Source organism: Chaetura pelagica, unplaced genomic scaffold, assembly GCF_000747805.2.
Source record: "Chaetura pelagica isolate M959 unplaced genomic scaffold, ChaPel_1.0 scaffold346, whole genome shotgun sequence".
In the NCBI taxonomy this organism is placed as follows: Eukaryota; Metazoa; Chordata; class Aves; order Apodiformes; family Apodidae; genus Chaetura; species Chaetura pelagica.
This window is the reverse complement of record NW_009953797.1, coordinates 1,759,047-1,783,830: the sequence shown is the minus strand read 5'-3', so window position 1 is coordinate 1,783,830 and position 24,784 is coordinate 1,759,047. Positions and strand designations below refer to the sequence as shown.

General features: G+C 36.9%; 1 protein-coding gene across 1 annotated transcript in view; it reads left to right on the top strand.

The window, feature by feature from the left end:
- The window catches only part of GRID1 (glutamate receptor, ionotropic, delta 1), a 536,004-nt gene that overhangs the window by 306,019 nt on the left and 205,201 nt on the right, over nt 1–24,784 (top strand). Inside the window, exon 4 of the mRNA XM_010001117.1 lies at nt 3,463–3,668. Within this exon, the coding sequence (XP_009999419.1) occupies nt 3,463–3,668 (206 nt within the window). The remainder of the gene's footprint in view (nt 1–3,462; nt 3,669–24,784) is intronic.

Genomic DNA, 24,784 nt, shown 5'->3' with positions numbered 1-24,784 from the left:
AAAAAAGTGTGAAGTATAGAGCCTACAAACTCAAAACCTCAGCATTTCCTGCCTGTTCTCATTTTTATATCTTTTTTTACACTTATTTACTTTTCCCTCTTGCAAACGTACAAGTGAAAGGTTTGGTGTAGATCATTTGAAAAGAGCTTGGTGATGATACTTCAGTGCTCCTGGAATTTACTCAGTGATGGATAAGAATGAAAGGGGGTGAAATTATTTCTTAGTGCTTCTTTAGCCTTGCCTTCAGATTTAGCTTGCTGTTTCAGTCTGCTTCCAGATATTTTCTACCAAAAGTAGTTCCTGACCACATGCTGCCTCTATTTCTGTCACGTGGGGTTAGGAACTGGTGTTGAAAAGACAATATATTGCTCTCTACCTCCTGGAAATTCCTTTCCACAATGAGCCATCCTTAAAGGCCAGCCGTGTTCAGCCACACAGCTGTTTGACAGAAAAATAGCTTAAAGCTGCTGGAGTCAAGGCCAAGAATCAGATCCTCTAAACTTAAAAACATGAATGCTATGGTAGGCTCTGCAAAATTCATGTATATAAACAAGGTTATAGATAATATAATAAAAATTAATTACTCTGTAGATTATGAGCTTTACATTTGATAGCCAGTGCCACAGTTAATGCCATTCTTTTATGTTCATTTTCCAGTCAACCAGTGCAGTGACCAGCCTAACCTCCTGCAGGAAATGATACATTCCATTACTCCTTATAGCACAATAAAGCCCTTTATTTATGGCAAACATTAGTTTTACAGTCACAGGGACAGAATTAATATCTTAGCAATGCATCAAGGCTTTTCTTGCCTTCTTGTAATCCTTATCGCTGCAATTGTCTTGTTCTGTTGTTGGGTCTGAACATGTGGTTTATCTGTCAGAGTTAGGAAAAAGGCTTGTAGCCATAGCAATACTCCCTCCAGCCAGATATAACAGAAGAGACACAAAGTGAAGAAGTTTGCTTTTCTTAACAAGTGCTGGTGAGTTAATTCTGATTCCAATCTGCTAATTTCACACAATTGTGGTTGATCCTAGAGTAAACATATCCTTGTTCTGCAGATCAATTTTATGAGAAATACCCGAGTGCATTTTGTACAGTTATTTTCCTTCTGGAGTGCAGGTGTTGCATCATCTTCAAGAAGGCAACAAGGCAAGGCAAAAAAACCTGGAGCAATATAAGCACAGTTAATCTTTTATAAACAGCTTTCCTTTGTGCAGTAATAACTAGATGTTTGCGCACGAAGACAAGCATTGCTAAACTGTAAAAAAAGGGAATTTTCTTATTTGTCAAGCACTGCAGTAATTTTGAAGGACTAAAGACCATTAAAAGAAAAATCTTTGTGTTTCACGTATCACAGATCTATAAAGTGAACATAAGCGTAGTAATGAATGCTAGTTTACTGAATTTAAATTAGCAAAATCCAAACTTAGCTTGACAACTTTAATAAAATACTTTAACCTGCAAACAATAGTTGTTTGTCACTGTCACTGTTTCAGCACACCTGCAATATTTAGCTGTTGTACAAGTGCTAAACACTTCTGGCATTTTCCAGAAATGCCTGCATAGCAATAAGCCACTTCCAATTCTCAGTGACTCAGGAGTCTAGACAGCAAGTCTGGCAGATACTTGATATTGTGATAAAACTTCTGTAGACTTGCTTTAAGTCACCAGAAAAATCCCTGTGAGTGCACCTTTCCTGATGGTGCAGTTGGCTGGAGTGATGATCATGTCAACTAAACCTGAGTTAAAAAGGCAGTGCAGAGTCTGCTACAGTTGGCACATCTCTAGCTGAATTTCTATTCCTTTCTGGTGGTTCTCTGTAATTAATCTGTGTTCTGAAGCTGAATATATCACATTAACAACCATTTCCATATTTGGATAAAAGCATTAAGGTACTCAAGGTGGCTTTTGGTGCCTTTCTTTTAGACCTAATTTTTGCTAGCTATTTTATTAACCCTAAAATATTGCCCTTGGACATGAGCTAAGATCTTCAAGTGATGTGTCCTTGTGAGATGTTATTTGTATCATGTTTCATACAACTTTTTGTTTTTTCTTTCCTTTTTTTTTTTTTTTTTGAAATGGAGGAGGAAGGTGGTCACATGTTTATTCTATGGCCACGCAACAGCAAGATTGATGGTGGTCTGAGAGCTCACCCAGATGGGGCAGGGACAGCAAGGAATGCTACTGACTTGAATTAGCCTGGTTTTCAGTCCTCTGTGGTATTGATGCTTAGAATTTCATCAGCAGAGAGTGACTTCCAGGATTAAAAAAAAACGCCCACCAGCTGTTGCAATCTAGTCTATAGACATCATTAGTTAAGTTATCATAAAGTTTTCCAAAGAGCAAATTTTATCATGGGAACAATAAATGTACTTTAACTTATACCATTTGGCTTCACCCACGAACTGAAATTTGATGCGAATAGTGTGAGAAGTGAAAGAGAAAAGAGGTTTAAATACTTTCTTATTCTATGCAAACTATTCATGTTTCAGATAAAGATGAGGGCTCCCGAAGACATGGTACTGCTGCAATCAGGTCACTGTTAATTTTAAGAGCAACCTGGTTCAGTATAATCTTTGACCTTCTTCTTGCTCTGATTTTCACTACAAACTAAAACCTCAGGTGTTCATTGTAGAAAAATGCTGATAGTCAGGAAGACAGAACACAGTTTGAATCAGCTGATTTTAGCATGAGCATGGTATGGAATATGTGTTTCTCTGTGTCCTAACAGACATGGTTAGGAAAAGATATTTTTTCTGTCAGACTGAAGTTGAAGAGCAGAGTTCAAAGGAACAGGTTTGAAGGGGTGTGTTTGCATGATTTCCCCTACTGAAAGCCACTTTTTTTTACACTATCAAATATTCCAGTAGTTTAGCACTTTGTGTAGTGTTGCAAAGGTTTAAAGGTTAGGGGTAGATCTCTAGTTAGGTAGGATATCTATAGGTGAGGAAGAGAAAGAGTCAAAAGGAGGGCTATGAATGTTCTGGATATTGTAATTTTTTCCTTGGAAAAAACAAGCATGATATTATGTAAGAGAGGTTGTGGTAGAAGGATAGAAGTTTATGGTTGAATGATTTATCCCCCTGCTTACTCGTTTGTTCCTGGATTTCTGCATTTGAACTGTGATATTGTTGGGGTGGGACTGTCTGTGCAGTGTTAAGCCCCTAGAGCTTCTAGGGACGTGTGCAGAGCCACTCAGATATGTGTACTAGCTCTTCCTAGGATTCATTCAGAGACCTCTGGGAAAAGGAATTAATGGAGTTTCCCTGTTGGCATTGGCTATGAAAGGGAGCTGTGGAAGGTGGCTTTGTGGAGTACTCTTCTGACAGCACTGCAGGAAAAAAACATTAGAAAAGTCCTTTTCCACCTAATTAGTGATTCTTGCCTAATTGGCGAAGGTTGATGCAGTGGTTTTTTTCTTTTTCTTTTTCTTTTTTTTCCCCCCCTTCTGTGTTACAGATATACGTGGACTGCAGGGATTTCTTGATCAGGCCTCAAGACTGGGACTTGATGTATCATTACAAAAAGTGGACAGGAACATCAGCAGAGTCTTTGCCAACCTTTTCACCACCATGAAAACAGAGGAGCTGAACCGCTACCGGGACACGTTGCGAAGGGCCATCTTACTCCTAAGCCCACGGGGAGCCCAGACTTTTATTAATGAGGTCAGTGCATGGTTGTTTTTATCATTGAAATTTCAGGAATATGCATGATTAATTATGCGATACCTTGCCACCTTCTCAAAACGGTAGGTTTTGCCAGTGTTTCTTGATAAATGTCAAATAAGATTGTCAGATTGTGTTGCCAGATAATTGAAATATTGGGTACTCCATGTCATGTATACTTTGGGGTTAATGCAAATGGAACAATATGGGCCAGATGTCCACTTTCACTATGGTGTACAGCTCTGTGGGACAATTGTTTTTTCTGGTTATCTTCCATACCAATACTCTTGGCCTGGCTTTCAAACTCTTGACAAACGACCAGAAAATCCACTGCAGTCTATTAGAGATGAAACATTATGTGCCTGAGAGAGAAGTCTTTACTGTGGAAATCTCCAAATTCATGTTAAAAGGACAATGGACATTTGAAAGTCAAATCAGTTTTTTTATCAATTATAAAGTAGAAATTGTGGTTGTCTTTTTTTCTGAAAGGTTTCTTGAAATTAAAGAGTCTAATTAGAGCAAGGAGGTAGCTGTTGAGCAAACTGGTAATTACTGTTGTGCTGTGGGCTAATTTTTTGCATTAATTAGTTTTAGCCAGCTTTTAATATTAAATAATTAATTAATTAACTTCGCTTTATATGTCAGAGTTGAGAACGAGAGTTGCATCCTCAGTTTAAGTCTGTATGTATTCCATAGCTAAGAATTTGGCAACAAAGTAGGGTTTATTTATTTGTTTTTAACTAACCAGGGTAAGATTGAACCAAGAAATTAAAATGTGGATGAGACCTGTTCCTAGTTATCAGTTTTGCTGCATCAAAGCCTGCTAAATTAACAAAAAAAAAACAAACAAAAAAAGACAAATTAAATTAGGTCATTATTTTTTTTAACATATCAGTGTAAGTAAATTCTCATTTACATTCATTGGTGATTTTTAAATTAATAGGGTAAATTATATCATAAATATATGCGGCAAATGGGTAGCTTGGGTAAGTAAAGGGACAAATTCTTCTTGAGTTTATGTAAGCACAGGGATTTTCAGTAGAGGAATGAGGGAATATATATATATATAAAATATATATATATATATAACTGCCCTCAAAGTGTAGCAAGCTACATGCAGCACAGTCAGTGTTTTTACTTGCTTCATAGTAGGCTTCCAGTAAAAATACAGACTGCTGAGTTTTCCAGTGAGTCCTAACAAAGTATGCAAGCCAGGTATTAAAAAGAAATCAATGCATGTTTCATTCAGACCCATGCTGGGTAGCAAGTCTGTCCCAGTGCACAAGGCTCCAGAAACATGCCAGGACCCTGCACGTGTCTCGAGTGCAAGGACTAATGTATTAAACTGTTTTACTACTCACTTCATCTTAAAGCAATGTGTATTATAGGCATTAAGGCTAATGATCTTGATATATTTCCAGTTCCCTGCAGGAGCTTAACTGTGGGCAGAAATGAAAAGTAATTTATTTGGCAATCTTCCTATATTGAACCTTGATTGATTCAGAAAAGCTTTATAAAAGAAAATTTAAATCTTAGAAGGGAACTCTGAAAAGGCTTGGGATGTGAAGTGCATGGTGTGGGGAAGAATCCTTTTCTAGAGGAGCCTTGCATTTCATGGAGAGGTAGTGACAACTGGGATTCCTCAATATCTCAGTCAATGAGTGCAATTAATTATGTACAGCACAATTTCAAACAGTCTAGAATAACAACTTCCAGTTTAAATTAAATATGTATTGTTACATCATTTACAGAAATACATTCACAACATGCAGTTGTAAGTGCCTTTGATAGGTTTATACATTTCCACAGTTAGAAAATATTTCATGCTATAGGCACTATATAGCTATATGCTGACTACTCTTACCAATGCAGCTCAACACCTTGAAAGTTGTTTCAGGTTTTGAAACAATTTCCCTTTCCAGGTTTGGTTAAAAAAAATCTAGGCATCTAAAAAATATAATTAGTAACCTAAGAAAATTCAAATACTTTATTTTTAAATGTGGGGTATATTTATTATCATCTTGTCTATTGTAGCACAAATTACAAATAACAACTTAAGAACAAAGAGGAAAAAAATATTTAGAGCTTTGTTTCCATAAATTTCTAGGAAAGGAAAATTGTGTGGAAAAAGAGGTCCCATGTTAAGATTCCCAGTTTTTTGTAGTTGATACTTTGCAGAAGAGGAAAAAAAAAAAATAGCACCACATCAACTGGATTTTATTAAAATCTATTAACTGATAGTGTATCTTCATAAAAAACAGGTGTTGCAGAGAAACCCTACTGTGGATCGTAGAAGAAAAATAAGGGATTTTTCTTAACACAAGTCATAGGCATCGGCCATTGGAAGCTGGTGCAAGATGTATTTTGCCTGTTTAGATATTGCAAATGATGCATTTCTCCTGCTAAAAATATGGATCCAGATTTCAACCTTCTTTATCATGTCTTGGGTGGGCTCATCTGACTTTGGATGCACAGAGTAAGGGGACTTTGACATCTCATGCATAAAAACCTTTCTAAATCCTAAAAAAACCCCTTATTTCTAGGATTATTTCCTTAATTACTGTTAAGACATCGTTTTCACTTTACTGGTTTAGCATCCTCAATGCCTGGTTCTGTCATGTCAAATGTACTGCAGCAGGATTTACTGATATTTTGTAAGTTTTCAAGTTTTATTAGTCCACTATATACCTGCTTTAATTGTAAGAATATAAAGGCAGGGGGGAAAATATCTTTTCAGTGGTACAGGTATAAATATGAAATCAGTCTTTATTCAGAAAACAGAAGGTAAATGCATTTATAAAAGGGTAGCTAGCCTACGTTTTGAATTAGAAGGTCACTTTGGGATTAAAGCAAATATAATCTAAAGAGTGTCCCTCCTTAATAATTTTGAGGAAAAAATGTTCCCTTCTCCACATGCAAAAATCCCTGACGTATTTGACTTGGTGCCATTGCTCATTTTATATGCAAAACCAGTCTCAATTGTAACATGTATGCATGTAACAGCAAAAACTCTTTTCTATTTTGAAGACTCTGATCTCCTTTTAAGGCATCATATAGAAAAGCTTATAATTCAGAAATGGGAAGGAGATGTATTACTTTCACCTATTCAGTTAGTTTCTTTGGCCCAGACACTTGGTCTGAGACTCAAAAGGCTCCCTCTTCATGACAGTGAGATTTCACCTGCCTCTTCCACTTATCAATGGATACGTTTTTTTGGTTGCAAGTAGAGGTATGTTTGTGTGGACTGCTTTTGTCATTAAGGGCTCTATACTACACAGTGACATGAAAGCATGGAAAACAGTTCAAAGAGAGATGACAAAAATTATAAAAGGGAGGAGAGCATGACCTATGAAGACTGGTCCCAGGAACATGTTATATGGAGCCTGCCTAGGAAAATGCAACTGACAAAGACTTGAGACAGAACATGAGAGGAAGAGGAGGAGGAATTATTTAAGGTGATCATGGGTGGTCTAGTGGAAAGTAATGACCCAAAGCTAAACAGGGAATGCTTTCTAACAGAGAGGTCAATTAAACAATGTGAGCTCTTGGCAAGAGAGGTCAGTGAGGCATCATTGTCAGGGTGTTCCAAGACTTCACTAGATGAAACACTTTGGAAACATAGTCTAGTTGTCTTTCTTGAACTAGTTTGAAGGATGTTCTAGATGACCCAGGGGTCCTTCCGAAGACACATCAGGAAAAATTCTTTGCGTGAATACATTCAGACTTTGTACATTTTGTAAGCAACATATTTGAAGAGGAGAAAGAGCATTTCTCAAGTTTCCTGTTGCAAATGTACAGTAACTGTTACCCATGGAGGCTTTGGGCTTTTTTGTTTTTTGCAGAACACACACAGCTTGTTTGGGTTATGGATTGTAATGTTTTTTTTTTATTTTTTTTTTAACTGCAAGTGATATCAGTTGCTTTATAGACTTGTCTCATCCTACTTTTCAGTATTATTACCTTTAGTTTTGGAAGCCAGTAAATAGGAAGTGTTAACACACTTGTATGTGGTTATTGATTTGAAAAGAGAAAGAATTGCTGGCTTTTCAAAAACTTTAACTCACTGTTACTTGTTTTTTTGGCAGCTTCACTGAAGTGTGAAGTGTTTCTGTTTAGGTGCATCTTTGAAAATAATATCATTACTTGAGAGTCTACCTTGCCTGCAAGCTAGTGAGCTCACTGCAATAAGGTTGCTAGTATATGTGCATATCACTGCAGCACACCAACTGAAAACAGAACATCATTTTGCATGCCTAGTATTGTAAAAAAGTTTTAAAAATAACTTAAAAGAGAGCAGTTAAATTACATTAAAAGGTATATGCTAAAACCCTGTGTGATTGCAGCAGGGTTATCTGAATCACTGCAATTCCAATTTGAGCTGAAGCTATAAACTTCCAGAATAATGCTAAGTTAGTTAAACAGCTGTACTTTATCTCTCCTCTGGAAAGCAATGACTGCTCTCTTTCTCTTTTACGTTGGTTCATGTCAAAGACACTGACTGGTTCTTTAAATAAAATACAGATATTCTGCTTTTGATTTAGGCTTTTTGGATCATTTCACATTGATTTGTGACATTCCTTTAGTCCTGGTTATTGAGGATGCTGAGTGCCTATTTCCAGTTGGCACTTGTTTGTGAACAATGCTCCAAGCTCCTCTCTTACCCTTACGCAGTCAGTGACATGCTATTACTTGACTGGAGCTGCAGGAATTATTTATGGCATCTTGAACAGTCTGCACCTACAAGCAATTGTATGAAATGGTTTTTCATAGGGAGCAAAGACCTTTACTTTTCAGAATGGAAGAGGGGAAAAAAGTTTATTACTAATTTTCTCACACTTGGCGTTTCATATCGGCATACGTATCTTTTTTATTTATGACACAAATGTTCAGCATATTAGTCTGTCTATCTGTTTTATATACAGTATAAAAACATCTTGAAATACTGGTGAATAATTTTGGGGAAAAAAAAAAATGCCTCCACTGTTCTTAGAAGGCAATTTCTTTGTATAAAGAGCTGATAGTGATTTGTGAGTGCTGGTAACAGAATTGTAGAAATAATACTTTCTTCTTTCAATAGTTTAGGTAAATTATACCCATCTTATTTTTTTTCTAAATATTCTTCTGGTTTTCTGTTTCTTCCTCCAAGCTAAAATCTTGTCTGCTGTTTTCACATTTGCAATACAGTAGGACTCCCGGTGCTTAAAGAGAATAATTATAATTAAAACCCAAGTAAACCTCATTAGACTGCTAAAACCTAACTGAAAACAAAACCTCCCATTTTGGGCTAAACTGGCTTAGAAACAGGTTTCTTTCCATTGGGCCAAAAAAGCCCCCAAAACACAAGCCCTCCCACATTTTGTTTCACTGTGATTATCCAAGCTATGGATCAATGAGAGATATGTTTGGAACAATCATTCACAAATGTTGCTATAGATTTGTAGACACTGTGAAGAGACAAAAGAGAAATCATAAGTTGGTGAATAATTACTTTATTTTTGCTACTGCAGGTGTATTTTATTGACATTAATTTTAGAAATCTTTTTTGTGTCAACTAGTCATGTTGTATCAGATTTTGAAACTGAACATTGAAGTAACGAGAAAAATGAGCCTTGTATCCAATGTTGTAAATCAACAATAACCAACAGCGGTTTTATGAGTCAGTTGAGAAAAAAAAAAAAAAAGTGAAATTTGAATACATTGGCAAGAGTTACACAAAGTCATTGTGAGTCTAGAAACTGCTTTACTAGCAGTCTTACTAAGTCCCTCAATGTCAGTAATAATATGCCAGGTCTGAAGGAACTAGATTTTCCAGCTCATATTTTGAATCTGATGACTGGACACTTATGCATGGGAGATCATTTATTTTTAAATGTCATTAAATCTGTATGTACTGGAACTGGGCCTTCCTCTTGCTCCAAATGCTTAATCCTCAGTATACTTTTGGCTCCTTGTTTCACTGCAAGTATTCAGTTGCTAAAGCACAACACAATTCCTAAAAGTTTTGCTGAGTCCACAAGTAAGTATGACAGGTCTAATAGAAACTATGCTAAATATCTGGATGAAAAAATCATGGGAATATTTTAATGTAATTTTAATGTTCAGGAGCTTCATTAATTTTCATTTCTTGTTATTTTTCATTAATTAAATTTTTGAGTTTGATTCTCTTTGTTAATTCTGTCATCTGTTATATTTTATCTTTCTCCAATGTCACTGTTAAATTTGGAAGCTGAACAGTAAATGTGCTCACATAGGACAGCCCTAAAAATGCTGATGTGTCTGTACAGTGGAAAGCTGTGGGATGTGGTGTGTGACATTCATGTCCTGGAAGCAGGAGTTGGTGTTACTGTGGCACCATGTCAGAGCTCATGAATTTTGCCTTCCAGCATAACCCCATCTGAATACAGTTTCAGAATAGCTCTCTGCAGAGGTCTACCCTCAAGATTGGTGTATTTATGGGCTGTATTTATGAGGGTTTTGTTGAAAGAGGAGAAGATATTACTAACTTGAAAACAGTTTTAACACATGCAGTTCACCTTCTTTAGTACTGTCTTTGGTAGCATCCAGTATTGGCTTTGTAAGAGCTGAGGCAGGACAACTCCCAAGTGAGCACTAAGAAACCAAGGCTACCAAAAACTAACCTCACCTTCCTCTACTCCTTCCTGACAGTTTTTTCCAAATTATTTTACTTCAGATTGTTCAACTGACTCCTGTAATGCCGTGCGATTTAAAGATAAAAATATATACACACACACATTTTTAATGTAGTGGAAATTTAAATACTCTAACATTTGTGGTCATTTTAAAACATAACTATATATAAAATGTTTCTCTAAAATACTGCTAATCTGCAGATGACTGTCATTCCTAGCAAGGATAACTTTCTGCAACTTAGGTATAATTTGCCAAAAAGCAGGGATTACTAGTTTGTTATGGATGATTAACTTTAGAATATGATCCTGCATTTGCATTTAATTATCATATCAGCCTTTGCCTATTGTAAGACACTAGTAGAAGCAGTACAGTTACAGGAGAAAATGTGTTTGTCTTATAAAAATCAGAAAAAAATAATGGCCATACAAAGCTATTTGCCATCGTCCAGTTTTACTTTTTCATATAAATTCAGTGAATTGTTAATCTTATTACGCTTGGACAACTTGACTTGAAAGATTCTAAAATACAAGGTACAGTTATTAGATATTAAATTTTTCAACCTCTAGTACCAGGGTGTATGGCCAATAGTGACAGGTTGACTATTTCCATAGGTGCATCTGCAAGTGCTTCTAAGCACAGGGGTTGACTTGGAGTACAGGGTTCTGCATGGTCAGTTAATCATCTCTCCCCTAAAATGGACTTCTAGACCTGGTGTTCTTGATTAAGAAAATCTCTGTCTCGTTTCCTTAGCTGTTTCTTAGGTTATAGGAAAAGGCCATTTATCCTTAGAAGGGATGAGTAATAATTACCCATAATAATTTGCACCTGCTTTGCATATTTTCATGGGAGGCTTTATTCGCTTTTAGTAGATGAAATAAAATTATATTTACTGAATAATTATTTTTTTGTTTCAAACTAATTTGAAAAAATATCTAAGCCTTCACTAATTGCCTGCAGCATATAGTATAGTGCTGTCTGTGTGTGAGATAAAAGCTTGGGCAAAATTTACCTTGGTTTGAGAAGATTAATCCCAAGCAAGGTGTCCCAGGACTGATGCTCTGTTTCTCTTAAAGCTATTTCTATGTCAGGAAGGCAGCACACAGTGTAGGAGCAAGGGTTAGATTTGTTAATTGAGTGCTACCCAGTGTGTAGGAAACAACGCTGAACGTTATGTCAACTTCTTCACAGTTCAAAGTGTAGAGTTCCAAAAAAACCCCACAATAGAGGCTCATGGGGAATTCTCAGGAAATTTAAGGGAAGAAGTATTTGGCAACCTTGTTCATCAAGGACAAGCAGTTAGATCTGATTAAATTAAGCTTATAACTTGAGACAGTGTGGTAACTGTGCAATAAGATTGTCTTTCCTCAGGCAAAGACTGTTCTGTGTCAAACGAATAGAGTAGTGTATCATCAGCATAAAGCATGATATGTCAGTTCCTTCATTTACCTTTGTACCTTGGAGGGTGGCAAATACCTTAAAAATTAGGAAGGATTTAAGACTTGTTTTGAGAAAGTCTATAGTCCTATGCTAATATGTTAGTGCTATTATAAATGGTTTCCTTGTTATAAACGAGGAATATACATATATTTACTTAAGGAATATGTTTAGGAATTGGGATGTTGTTTCACTAGGTGAAGTATGAATGTGTGTCCCCAAAGAACGTACAGTGAGGTGACATCTAGTGATATGTGAGGAGTAAAAGAGTTAGAAGATGTATGTAGTTCAGTGACAGAAATAGTGTCTTCATGCCAGGATCTTAGAAATTAGTGGTCTGAAAAGAAGATACAAGGGAATTCAAAGCTATTTGGGAATTACTGTTTTTAACCAATAGGGGTAGGTGAAGAAGGTTGACACCAAGGCCCTAATCTTGATGAAGAATTACAGATAACCTGGAAGACTGGAGTAAGAAGTGTGTGGTGTTGGAAGTGAAGATACTTAGCATATCTTTGATGTGAAAGATAACAAGACAAATATTGAAGCAATGTGAAGAGATGGGTGAAATGATCAAAGCACGTGGTTACTAATCCTCTTTGTAGCAGAAGTTTCAGCAAGGTATGAGAGAAACTTGCGATTCTTAAGGTCAGAAAGATGAACTTTGTAGTAATCAATATGTAATGTCATCAGAGCTGGGAAAGGAGTTTTAAGATTACAAATGGGAAAAAGAACTATTTATTAGAAAGGTTATGTCTAAAAAATCTGTAAGATTTTGGGCTTATCCTGGATGAGGGGCTTTGAAAGAAGCAAGAGTCAATGATGACACTTGGATTGTAGTTCAAAAGGGCAGGTCTGATGTTCTGTCTGTCCATTCTGACGAAGAAAAAGACTTTCCTCTCCCTGAAGAGGGAGGGCTGAGAAATCTCACTACCAACACAAAGCTTAGGAGGATATCCTGAAACCAGGCTAACGATTAAGACCGAACAACATATGAAAAAAAATGAGAAAAAGAGAAGCAGATGAAGACTCATCAGCATATGAATGCAGTAGATTTTTCGCTAGTTTTCTTGCTGGATGAGGTTAGCATAATGTGAGGAGATTACAAAGTGGATATAGGATCCTTATTAGGAACTTGAAAAATACCACAGGAAGTATCCCCTGCAGAGGCTGTGCTGAAGGAGTGGCACAGGAGGAAGCCCAGGAGAAAGGTGCTGGGAAGAGGAGGTTTATCGAGAAGAAACATGATCAGCTCTATTAAAAACATCTGGGAAGTTGAAGGAAGTAACAGTTTTTGAGTTTGACTGACAAAAGTGAATATCAGTAGAAACAGTTCCAGTGAAGTGCAGAAGGAAGAAACTGGAATGATGAGAATATAGATGGAGACCAGAAGAGAGGGTTCAAGGCACTGCGTGGCAACCTTGTGTCAAAGGGTCTGCAGATAGAGCAGAGAGGGGGAATGGGGTGTTAGGTATAGAGCCATGAAGGGTGTGAGAAAGGAGAGGTCTAAAATACTTTCTGGCCTCGGGGAAAGAGAAACTGGGTAAGAAGAAACTACTTTAAAGGTAGATAAGGAGATAATCTATATCTTATAATGGAAACTGTGTGGAAGATGTCTTCTAACGTACTGAGGACTGGAAGGTATTGCACATAGAAAATTACGTGACAAGGTTGGCAGTGACAGCACTTTTTTGGGGGCTGGGGCTTACATCATATTTTCAGACAGGAAGTGTGTGCTGTCCAGAGTGACAAATTAGGAATTGGTCCTATTTGTCTTTTTTTGTTCTTATCTGATATGCAGTTTGCTTGTTGTGCTGTCCTCCCAACTGTTGGAAGGCTGTATATCTGTAGGCATTACAGATTTTACAGACTGTTTTTGTTGTTGTTTGGTTGTTTTAATGAAGCAAGCAGCAGTGTACAGAGTTCCTTTGTATTACTCTTACTGAGAAAGGAGACAGTTTTCCAGTTTTGGATCACTTCCTTTGCTATGTGATTGCTAAGGGAATCGCAGCACCTCTGAGAGCATCCTCTGTGGGGCAGGCCATAAACTCTGTATAGTGAGGACAATTTCTGATAGACTTTTAGATTTTAGTAATGTCTTTTTACTGGAAAAGCTTTCATGCTCTCATTTTCATAGAAGGAAATAGAATCATGTTTCTGTATGTGGATTTGCTGTTTATGCCATTGTTTTTGCTCACTGCTTGTCCAGGTTTTTGTCAACATATATTTTTACAACTTTTTTTCAAGGCTTACGTTTCAAGGTTGATCTCTTCCTGTTGAGGCAGGTACCTAATTATTATCCCTACAGCATGTAAAATACAGAGGTAAATGATTACTTGTCCCCTTTTTTGCCATCTGGGGCATGGGTGTACAGAGAAATTAGGCAATCTACCGAGTTCACTTGAGATGGTGACTGAACTTCTAAATGTCAAACAAAGAACTTGCCCTAAAGGTCATCCTTTCATTTGATACTTCCAGGTATGTCTTTGCCACCATTGACCTCTAGTTGTTTCATTTGACAGAACTGATAGTCCTGTCATTCCAGTGATCTTTTTGTCAGACATGCAGCCTTTAACCCATACACACTCTGTCTAATATTAAACTCTCTTGGGATAGTGCATTCTGGCTTTAGTTTCAGATAATGCAGCTTGCACATAAAATCCTACAGAGCATTTAAAAAGCTGCTCAGGTAACTTTAAAAATATGTATTTTATTTATTGAATTGAGCCCTTTCATTGTAATGGATTTATAGTTTGCTATAGACCATGTTCTGTGAATGAGATCAATTTGTTTGGCACTGACCTATCCATTCAACTTGAAGCAATCAGATTTAAAAGCTTTGCACTTTAATAATGTGTGTGCAAATCACAATTGAATTCCAAGGACACTCTTTAGGAAAGCACCTTGAGTGTTTGGTCTTGATATATAATTCATATTTTGCTTCCAACTTTCCAAAGGAAAAAAAAATCTCAGTAAAAATCTTTTTAGATAATATTGAAAAGGAAAAAAAACCCAAGCCTTGAAGTGTGACAAAGACTTGTGTTTTTAATGAAATATATTGACTTAAAAATATTACAAGTTCCCCAACGTGTTTTTCCATAAAATTATTAGACTATAGAAAATACATTGAGATGTGCATCGGCATATTAAAAACAAAAGAAAACAAAACACAACAAACAACCAACAAAATAACATAACACCTCAGCGTTCATTTTCTAAACTGTACTAGCATTCAAGATACTTTAAAAATCAATGTCAGTTCAGAAAGCATCTTGATTTAAAGTCAGAACAATCTAGCAAATACAGTGCTTCAGCCTGGATGCAGTTATGAATACTTAATAGAAGTATGCAGTTCAAGACTCCCCTCTGGTAGCTCATGTAACCAAGAGGAGCCTTAACACTGGGAATGCCACCATGCAACTAAATCATCCAGGCCAAGTAAGCAGTGGCAGTGTCCTATTTGGTAAACACGTGGCATTCAGGATTGCTAAGAAACATACCAAAGGAGGGGAATTGTGGCAAAAAGAGGAATATAGGGTCTTGATATCAAGCACTCTCAAATCTTTGGGAATGTTTGAGTGGGATTCTTCCTGCCTGATTCCCTCATTAGGAACCCAAAGTATGAAACATTGCTGTGAACATCACAGTTGAGCTCCAGGTAGTTGTTGTGTGTAGGATCCTGTGTGTCACCTCCTCTCTGAGCAGCCAGACAGCCTCCATCTTGCTTTGGACATTTTTTTCTGTAATGTATTCATCTGTATAGAATAGAGCTTTGCTTATGTTGGATATTTTTCTAAAGAACGTAGTACCAAAGTTTGCATAGGATTCTTCAGAAGGTTTCACACAGCAAAATCTGTGGAGAACCGAGTGGATCTCAGGTTCCTGGATTAGATACTCATAACTTCAGTTTATATTTAGATCTTCAGTGTTTTATCTCTTCCTCACTGTTTCAATATGTTTTATACTTTTTAAAAATTTGTCTGGATTTCCATATGAATAGTATTTTCTCTGTTTAGGGACTAAAGGTCTTTAAAATTATATGAGCCATATAGGTTTTTTAAAGAAATGTCTATCCAAAGATAAGCTGATTTTCACTCAAGTATTTTTTATTTTCTATATCTACATTAAAATCATTAAGAGTTAATTATTTCAAGGAGCTGATTAATTAAAATATATTTAATGCAAAATATGTTAAGATATTTTAATATATGTATGCTTCTGTAATACATATATTAAAATATGGATGTATTGTATGTAATATACATGCAAACACATTGCATATTGTACCATATCCAAGTCAGTCACTTGAGGAGGAATTTGCATGTGCTGAAATGTGGAAGAGCAGAGAGTGAAAGTTTGTGTTCTGTGCAGCTGGAAAAGGAAGTATAGATACTGGAACAGGAATGAACCAAAAAATGGAAGTTCGTCAGAGCTGTTCTGGTTTAATTTTTTGAGAACATCCATATTTCTGATGTGGTCTACTGGTATTTGCCAATAGTGGCAACACCTTTCAGTGTAAGCTAGGTGGAAAACTGCATATTTAAAAGCCCATCAGAACTGGTTGGTATTTAATGCAGGGGATGTGCAACCAAATGGAACAGAGATAGTGTAGAAAAGCCACCTCACTCAGGCTCACTGGCTCATTTTCTGTGAATGGTGAAGACAGAATAAACTGAAGAAAGGTCAAAGCCTACATACGAGGGTGCGCAGGGAAAACTGCCCTTGTGCAGGTTCAGAGGCCTCTTGGGGAACATGAGAAGGACTTCAGTATGAGCAATTTATTCAGCCAGGCACTGGCCCCAAACCACTCTGTAGTTAAACGGTAACCTGTGCAGAAGCTGTTGTTTGTGATTTCTAAACGAAATTTGTGGAATGTTGCAATCCCAGTTGAAAAGGTAAACAACCCTGAATGAAACGGCTGAGAGGAAGTGTCAAAGCATTAACAAATTTGTGAATAAACTGAGGCTGAAGAGGCAGTTTTGCTGTTTCAAGTATCATCCTCCTTGTGTCTGAAGAATAAAACTGTGGTTGGCTTACTGTATTTAGTGGTCAAAAAGGATGTGAATGGGAGTCAGAAGCTCTATGGTCTTCTAAGTAGAAAAACTGTGAGCATGTTTATATCAACCTGGCTATACTGGACAGCTGGGATTGCTGATAGTGACTGCCTTATATATGAGGACTATGACAGTCACATTAATGCTCCCACAACATGGGGTACGTAATAATTTTCTTCGTTATGGTTTTTGCTACTTTGAAATATGAAATTCAGCTTTTCTAGCCAGATAATTTGTCTTTCTCTTGCTCTCTTTATTTCACTCCCCTCGAATATTTCCCTTTGTGATAAATTTACCTCACTATTGTGATAAATAGATCAAGAGTTTAACAGATACTAACATTAAATAGTAGTGGTGCTGATATTAAAATGAGCTATATAAGCACTTAATGAGATACATTTGCGCTGTTGCGGATGTTAATCTAAAATTGGAATAAATAGTACATGTAAATCTTGACAGGTAGGTAATGGCCCAGTTAAACAGGTGCTGCATCAAGGTACTTTGCTTATGTATAAAGCTGAAGATGATTCTTTTCACCTTGACCAAAAATTTATTTAAAAATAAATAAAATCTCCTCAAACTAATGAAATTTTCATGTTGATTGCTGTAATTGAAAGTGAACCCTTAAGTCTCACCTATTCTACAACATCAATAAAGCTATGAACTCTGTCAGTAGCTGTGGGCAGACATTTAGATCAAGAGTCTAGTGGGCTGCTCTAGAGCATAATGACACCCCCCAATTTCCCATTCAGATCTTTGATATTGATTTGCAAATTAATCTGCCTCTTTGTTTATTGGAAATAACATTACTTCAGCAAAGTGTTCCAGGCAGGATGCAGCAGCTTTCTAAGGACTCTGGATTTCACTGTTAATCACTGGCACTTGCTTGTGGAAGGACCAGGGAAACTAGCAATGGGGACTTGTAATAACAGAAAAATTCCAAGTGACAAACCAAATAAAAAAGTGTGAGTTGAAAATTCAGTACTAATTTACTAATCTAAAAAAGTGAAATGAAACTTAGAGAATGTAAATGTAGCAATGCTTCACTGTGTTTTAATAAAGATAAAGGCAATGTAGTGTGGGAAACCATAGCATGCACCCCAGTGCTTTTGCTAACACCTCATTATTTACTTGTTATAAGCAGTTCTAAAACAGATGCTTATCTTCTAGATGAATACTAGGGCTATGGAGACTCTATTTGCAGTAGATATAATTATATGAATATTTCAGGCATAACTTCTTCCTATCACAGGAAAAATGTGAGGATAAAATCCATCAATACCCATAAAACAGCCAACAGTGAAGTAAAAAGAATAAGGCTAAGTGGGTGAATGTTTTAGATGACTCTGCAAGTTAGCTGTTTGTTGGAAGAGAGTTGTATCACTGTCTTGGGTTTGAACTATCCATATAATTAGTGTTTGAGAACACTTGGAAAACAATTTTTGTTAATCAACAAGTTCTTCAGTTATCAAGAGTGACCAATTTCCATTAAGTGTATTAACATGAGAAGGACTGTAAATGGTTCTGAAGCGCTGTCCTTCTCCCAAACCTACCTATTTATTGCTGTGCACAATTACCCTCAATCTTGTGCTATTTTCCCTCTGTACTGCCAAGAATGAAGAAATGGAAATAGCCTTCATCTTTTTAAAAAACTGGGCAAACTAACATCATCTGTATGTGAGAGGAAAGAGAATAGAGTAGCAGAGTGCCACATTTGCCTTGCCCTCATTCAAGCAGTGATATTTCCGCTCATCAGCTGAATCTTTTAAAGAACGTCAAAATGTTATTGAAGAAAACCCCATGCAAACTCCCTCTAGGTCTTTGTAGCATTTGACAAGAGACATGAAGTCCTCTTATGTGCTAGAGAACTGTATCAGAATAGCTGGGTTTGTGCATTTCCTGCTGCTATTTATTGGCAGGATGGCTTCTGGAAAGGTTAAAGTAGAGTTTATTCATCTAGAATTCTGGCAGCAAAAGTAGCCAGAGATTTGGTGCCAGTCCTCTCATTCGAGCTTGACCTTGCTTTCCTCTTGGTGCTCCCTGCATACACTGCATCTGTAAAACTCCAGTACAATGCTAGAAATATTTTTGGTGAGAATCCTGGTTTCAGCTGAGTTTGCATGAGAGCTGAGCCACCTCTGCAGTTCTGCTCCTAACCCCTTGACATTAAATAATGCCAGAGGAGAAATACTTTTTTTCCCCCTCCTTCGTGACAGGGTCTTAGAAAGGGTGAATTAGGTTTTTATTTTCAAATACATTGAGTCTGTAGGTTATTTAAGAATAATCTCTTGTGCTTTCTTGACTACAAGCACTGACTAGCTCCTGAAATAGATTCAATGTTTCCACTTTGTTTTTGTTATTCAGTCTCAAAAGTTGTTCATTGCGAATACAAAACAGAGTAACACAAAGTGATCTATTTCATATTAACTGTGCAACAGGAAAACAATTGCATGTTTCTTGTGAAAATCTAGAAAAGATTCAGTTGTTATTTCTCTGATTATTTTTTTTTATTCATGTGGTAATAACATAAACCCAAATGAAGACATTTGTTGGAATTAAAAAAAAATAAATAATATTTTATACTTTTGACACAATGTAGCAATCTATTGATTTGAGGCAATGAGCAATGTAAGATTTGACCTCCCTTGTATTGTAACTATGGAATATACAATTAAATCCTGTCTTATATTTTTATAGGGAAAATCCTTCTTTTGTTATTGTTTCATATTAAATGATCACAGCCTTCAGATCCATTTTGCATTTAAAAAGCTTTTAAATGTCAATGTGGGTCAACTGGTTTACCACTGAGTACAATTTTTCCACTGTGTGCTGTAATATTCTTTGCCTTCACTTAAGAAGTTCTTATAAAAGGTATGAAGTCTTGCTTTCACTTAGTTGCTTCAAATAGTTTGTTTCCATGGCTGACCCTTGGGTAGGGTGTGTTACTCACCAGTACAAGCATAGGACTTTTGACACATTGTTGCTGGTGGAAATGGCTTTTGGAAAGAAAGTGTTGATTGATAATTTGGGTTGTTCAGATGAATGTTCTCTTAGAGCAATGTTCTGGCATTTCCATCTTTCATACTGCAGTAGTGGTATGTGTGTGCATGGATATATGTTAAAACATCATTATTGGAAAATATTATTATTTGATTTTCTTGACTGAAGTTGGTGACCTGGTGGTGGCTAGACAGTGGACAATCGGCTTCTACTGCCTGTTTGTTGAATTGCCAGCCATTTTCTCCACAGGTGTTTTAAGTCTCCGGAGATACCTATACCCTCTCTTCATCCCTTAGGTTCCTACATTAGTGCTAAGACTACAGGTCCTCCTGTTCCACACCTTTGCCTGAGTGCAGGAGCCCACAGGGTACCTGTCCACAAGACTAACTTCAGTCTCCCCAGGCTCATAATGCAACACAAGCAATTTTTATTTCTAATCCCAACAAGTGTGAGTTTTCAATTTTACAGTTAAATGTTTTAAAGGTGTGGTTTGATGGAAGAAAAATAATATGGGCATTTGTTTAAAACCAAAAACAAAAAGGAAGCCACCTGTCTGCTCTCTTTTAAATAAGCACCATGAGTGGTTTCCAAACCTTTTGATAAAACTGATAATCTCCTGTAGTATTTTGTCCCTGCTCTGAGCCTCTGGCAGTGCATGTACAGTCAGAAAAGCAGGCTCCACCATATCACCAGGCTTCTAGTGCTAAGCACTCAGTTAGGCTAAACAAGAGGTAGAATGGCAGTGAATTTCTCAGCATACCTGTGGAATGTGGAAATTGCCACTTTTCCACCTGGTCTTTATTAGGCTTTTGAAGTGCTCTCCGTTGTTCTCTTTTCTGAGTGCACAACTAGTGTTTGATGCCAAACCAAGATCCCTATAGACTGGAGTACAGGTGGGGACTGTCTTAATCTTTTCCCCAAATTAGAAGTCTGGTCAAAGGGAACTTTTAGACATCTATGTAAAGAGCCTTCTGGATGTGTATTTATTGCATTTTTCTTCTAAACAAGCACAGCTTTTTCTCTGAGAGGAAGAAAGGAGCTGTTTTTCTCTCTTATTCCCCTGAGGCATTTTCAAATCAGAGCAAATACTTGGAAAAAATTGACTGTGCATCAAAGATAAAATCAGATCTCATGGGATGAAAACAAAAAAGAAACTAGAGAGTGAAGACAAGAATTCAGAATATATTGCTGAGGGTGCTTGGTAGTGCTTAAAGCAGAAGTTGAAAGCAGGACAAGAAGCATCAAGCAGGGCTGTAGGGTCACATGATTTTCTTAGAATGAGGGGAAATGCCTTTTTGGGATCAAGAATCGTTGTCTGCAGAGTCATAAAGCTAATATTCACGTTATATCTCATCTCTGTTGAGGAGGCCATTGGGATTAAATGAGAGGCTAACTGATTCAACAAGAACAAATGTCACCATTGAGACCTCAGAGCTCAATAGAAGTCCTGAAATATTGAGACAGAAAATTGAGGGATACTTGCTTTGTGGAGAAGACAGTAACTTTAGTACAGATAAAGGAATATTTGGTAACATGTGTTGTCAAAGAACCAATATGTCATGGAGGCACTGGGTTTAACAGACAACTCAAATTTCCCTAGGCTCTGCTTGTCCTATATGTTTTAATGTTTCTTGCAATGTTATTATGCTATTATGGATCTATTTTACATAAAACGTTAAGAAAACATGCTTACAATAAAGACGAAATGTTAATCTTGGAGAGATCGTGCAGGGACTTGTATTTGGTTTAGAGGAGTCTTTTGGCTTGCCTTGCAAGAATCCTTTTGTATTTAGCTTCAATATTTATGAAAAAATAATGAATTTTAAATGGAATCTAGAAAAAATGGTTTGTATTAGCTGCCAGTTCTGCCAGTAAATAGTAAATTCCCTTTAAGATTACCAAATGAAATCGTATATAAGCTATTAAAAATGCTACCAAATCTACTTCATTAACTGTGTTGCTATGGCTACAAATGGGTTTCCTCAAATTCATGAGCAAGTTCTATATACATGTGTATATAGAGCTGAACATCTATTTTTGTATATTGACTATAACTTATATCATTAATGTAATGTATATTGACTTCATTGTAGTTAAATAGGATGAGTATAGGTATGTAATATGAATTTGTATGCATAGACTATAATATTTATATATTTTGAAGATGTAATTACAACTGGACTCATAAATTTAGATGTTGGACCTGTAACTACTCTCTTTGTACCCAGATACTTTACTATGCATTTAGACAGTTTACCAGTGGCGTTAGAAAGTTATACAGTTATGTATACAATTTTTAATGTAACTTGAGACCTCTATGTTTGTATATTGGGTAGAATGCCCACAGTCACCAAATAAGCCCCATTTCCAGACATCTTCAGTCCATGGCATCTTTTGTGCCAAACTGAAAAGGCTCAAGCCCACCTTAGTACTTACCAAAATATGGCTTTGCAAAGGGCAGGGTGGAAGAATATTGGCTGAGAAAGGTAATGGCTTTCCTGAATGGTTTACCTGAGAGTGTGTCTGTTGTGATATGCCTGTGGTGGTTCTAGATCTCCTTGGTCTTTTCCAAGGCACCTTGTTATTTGTTTTCTTGATTTAATTTTCTTTGCGTTATCCAACCTGGAGACTTCCCAAGCTTTATCTCTCTTGGCTTGAACTTTATTAGTGTACTATAATTTTTCTGTGCAACTGCAAAGTTTTAAGAAAATCTTTTATATTGGAGTTTTGATAGAGAAATCAATAAATGCAGCTAGTAAAGTGTTCTTTCCAATAAAATATGTGAGTTTTGGTAATGGCACTATTTTATTTTTTTTTTTCCTCTGAAATTTGGATTCTGCTTCACCTTGTTTAGTCTACAGTTATACCCTCTCTGAAGTGATCATAATGTTCATCCTCATTTCCCTGACTGTAGTTCTCAGCACCTCTTGCTTTGGACTAATGCATTGACAGAATATAACAGAGATTTCTATGTTTTGTCTGATTAGATCTCAAAATTGGTTGGTTGATCCTTATTTATAGGATAAAAAGTTGTTTTAGTCATGCAAATGCCACTTTTGAGATAAGTAGACAATTGAAAATGTTAGAAACTCTGCTTAATGACATGCATCTTACAGAAAATCGATAATAAGAATTTAAGTTGATACTAATTTATGATTGACTTAAGTCATACTTAGGATCAGATTGTATTTTCCACCATTAGATGTCAAAAAAACCCAAAAAGCCATCACAAAGTTGTCATATCTGTATTGAGCTGCCTACGGCATATATGCAGAGTGCTAGAGACATTTGGCAGATTTTATTTTATTGCTTTACTTTAGGATTTTCTCACAGAGTGTTATTTTCTTAATAGAAAGTTGATAGCTAGATTATACTAAACTAATCTCCGATTTAACCTTATGGCTTGTTATTTCAGCTTCCTCCACGACTCATTAGTTGTCCTGCCTCTGCAGTAGCTCAGCTAGGTCTTGGGAGAAGCAGATCAATAGAAAATACTTAGATGCATGGCTGTTTGCAGATAGAGCTGTTTCACATACGTGCAGCTAGGAACATTATTGTCTCTCAGGCCTTTCTATCACTTGCTTGATTTGTAGCAGTGCTATCATTATTTCGTATGCTTTGAACGACAAGGTGCAGTTCGGATGTTTTATGTATTCTTCAGTGAATGTCACTGGCTTTGCATTATTTTTGCAGTTGCTTCTGAGAAATTAGGCATCTGGACTGTTGACTGAAGTCAAGAGGACTGACGGCTTTACAAGTAGCATCCCTATGGGAACTATCAGCAGCAGTCGGATTTTTTGTAATGCTAAGCATTGTGGTTGCTGTGTAAGGGAACTTAGGTGAAATGGGCCCCTGTATTAATAAAGACTGTAATTCAGTTACTTCAGCTTCACTACATTGTTATGTTGAATGGTTTTTTAGTGCATTCTAACACAATCTTGGGTCATGTATCAGCCAACAGGTTTCTTAGGGCTGATTCTGTAGCATTTAAATCAGCTCAATTTGACAATCAGAGATAAATGCCATTGGAATACATTTCAAGGAAATCTTAGATGAGAGGAAATTCAGAAACAGGATGACACCGGGACTGTGTATAACAAAGCAACATCACAGAAACCTCCTTTCTGTCACTTGTAGAAGAGAAATAGTGGTTAAGAGGGTGTGTATGGATGGACTCCTGGCACTGAATCTGCAGTGGCCTCTGTGCTTGACTAATGCTACTAATTTCTGTGATAAACAGTTTTCCTGTGTTGATATCAAGGCATCCAAGAATGTAGGTTCTAAAAATGTGTGTCCAAAAAGAGCCCATGGGAAGTCCTAGTGTCACGTTACTCTTTCAGGCTGTTGGCAGGCTCAGGGTAGCTCTGAATCATCTCTCACCCTTGGGTGACATATTGAAAGCTTGGTTTTTGTCACAACTTGTAGAGCGGAAAATTTACTTCAAGTGTAACAAAGGTTTGGATTCTCTTTGGCCTTCAAACCCTGAACATTTCAACACTTAGGGGTTCCTGCATCTATTAGGTCTTACGAAATGACCATTCTGCTCGTCCAATCTCAGGTCTGTATCTTCACATCTACATGAGCTGAAGTCTGAGACAGACTCCATGCCTTTTGCTATGTCACACTGAATTCATTGCCCAAAGCTAAGTTTTCATTCCTAGAAGAAGGAGGTCAAATTACAGGCCATGGAAGTCCTCCTCTTCCCCTTTCCTTTTCCTGCACGCTGCTAGCCATCCTTGCCGGGTGGTCTTGGTTTCCTCAGAAAGAAGATTTTCAGCAGCAGTGTGATGGGGGCAGTGTCCCTTCCATAACTATGAGCAAACAAGGTAATTACATTTAGCAGAGTGCTGTTTTTAGGCAAACACTTGCCAGGCTGCAGCAAATAAGTTGGTATTGACCAAAAGTAATTACCTGTTCAGTGTGGCAAGCTCCTCGTGTACCTGAAATCACCCTCACATTCCCTGGAGAGAGTATGAAAAT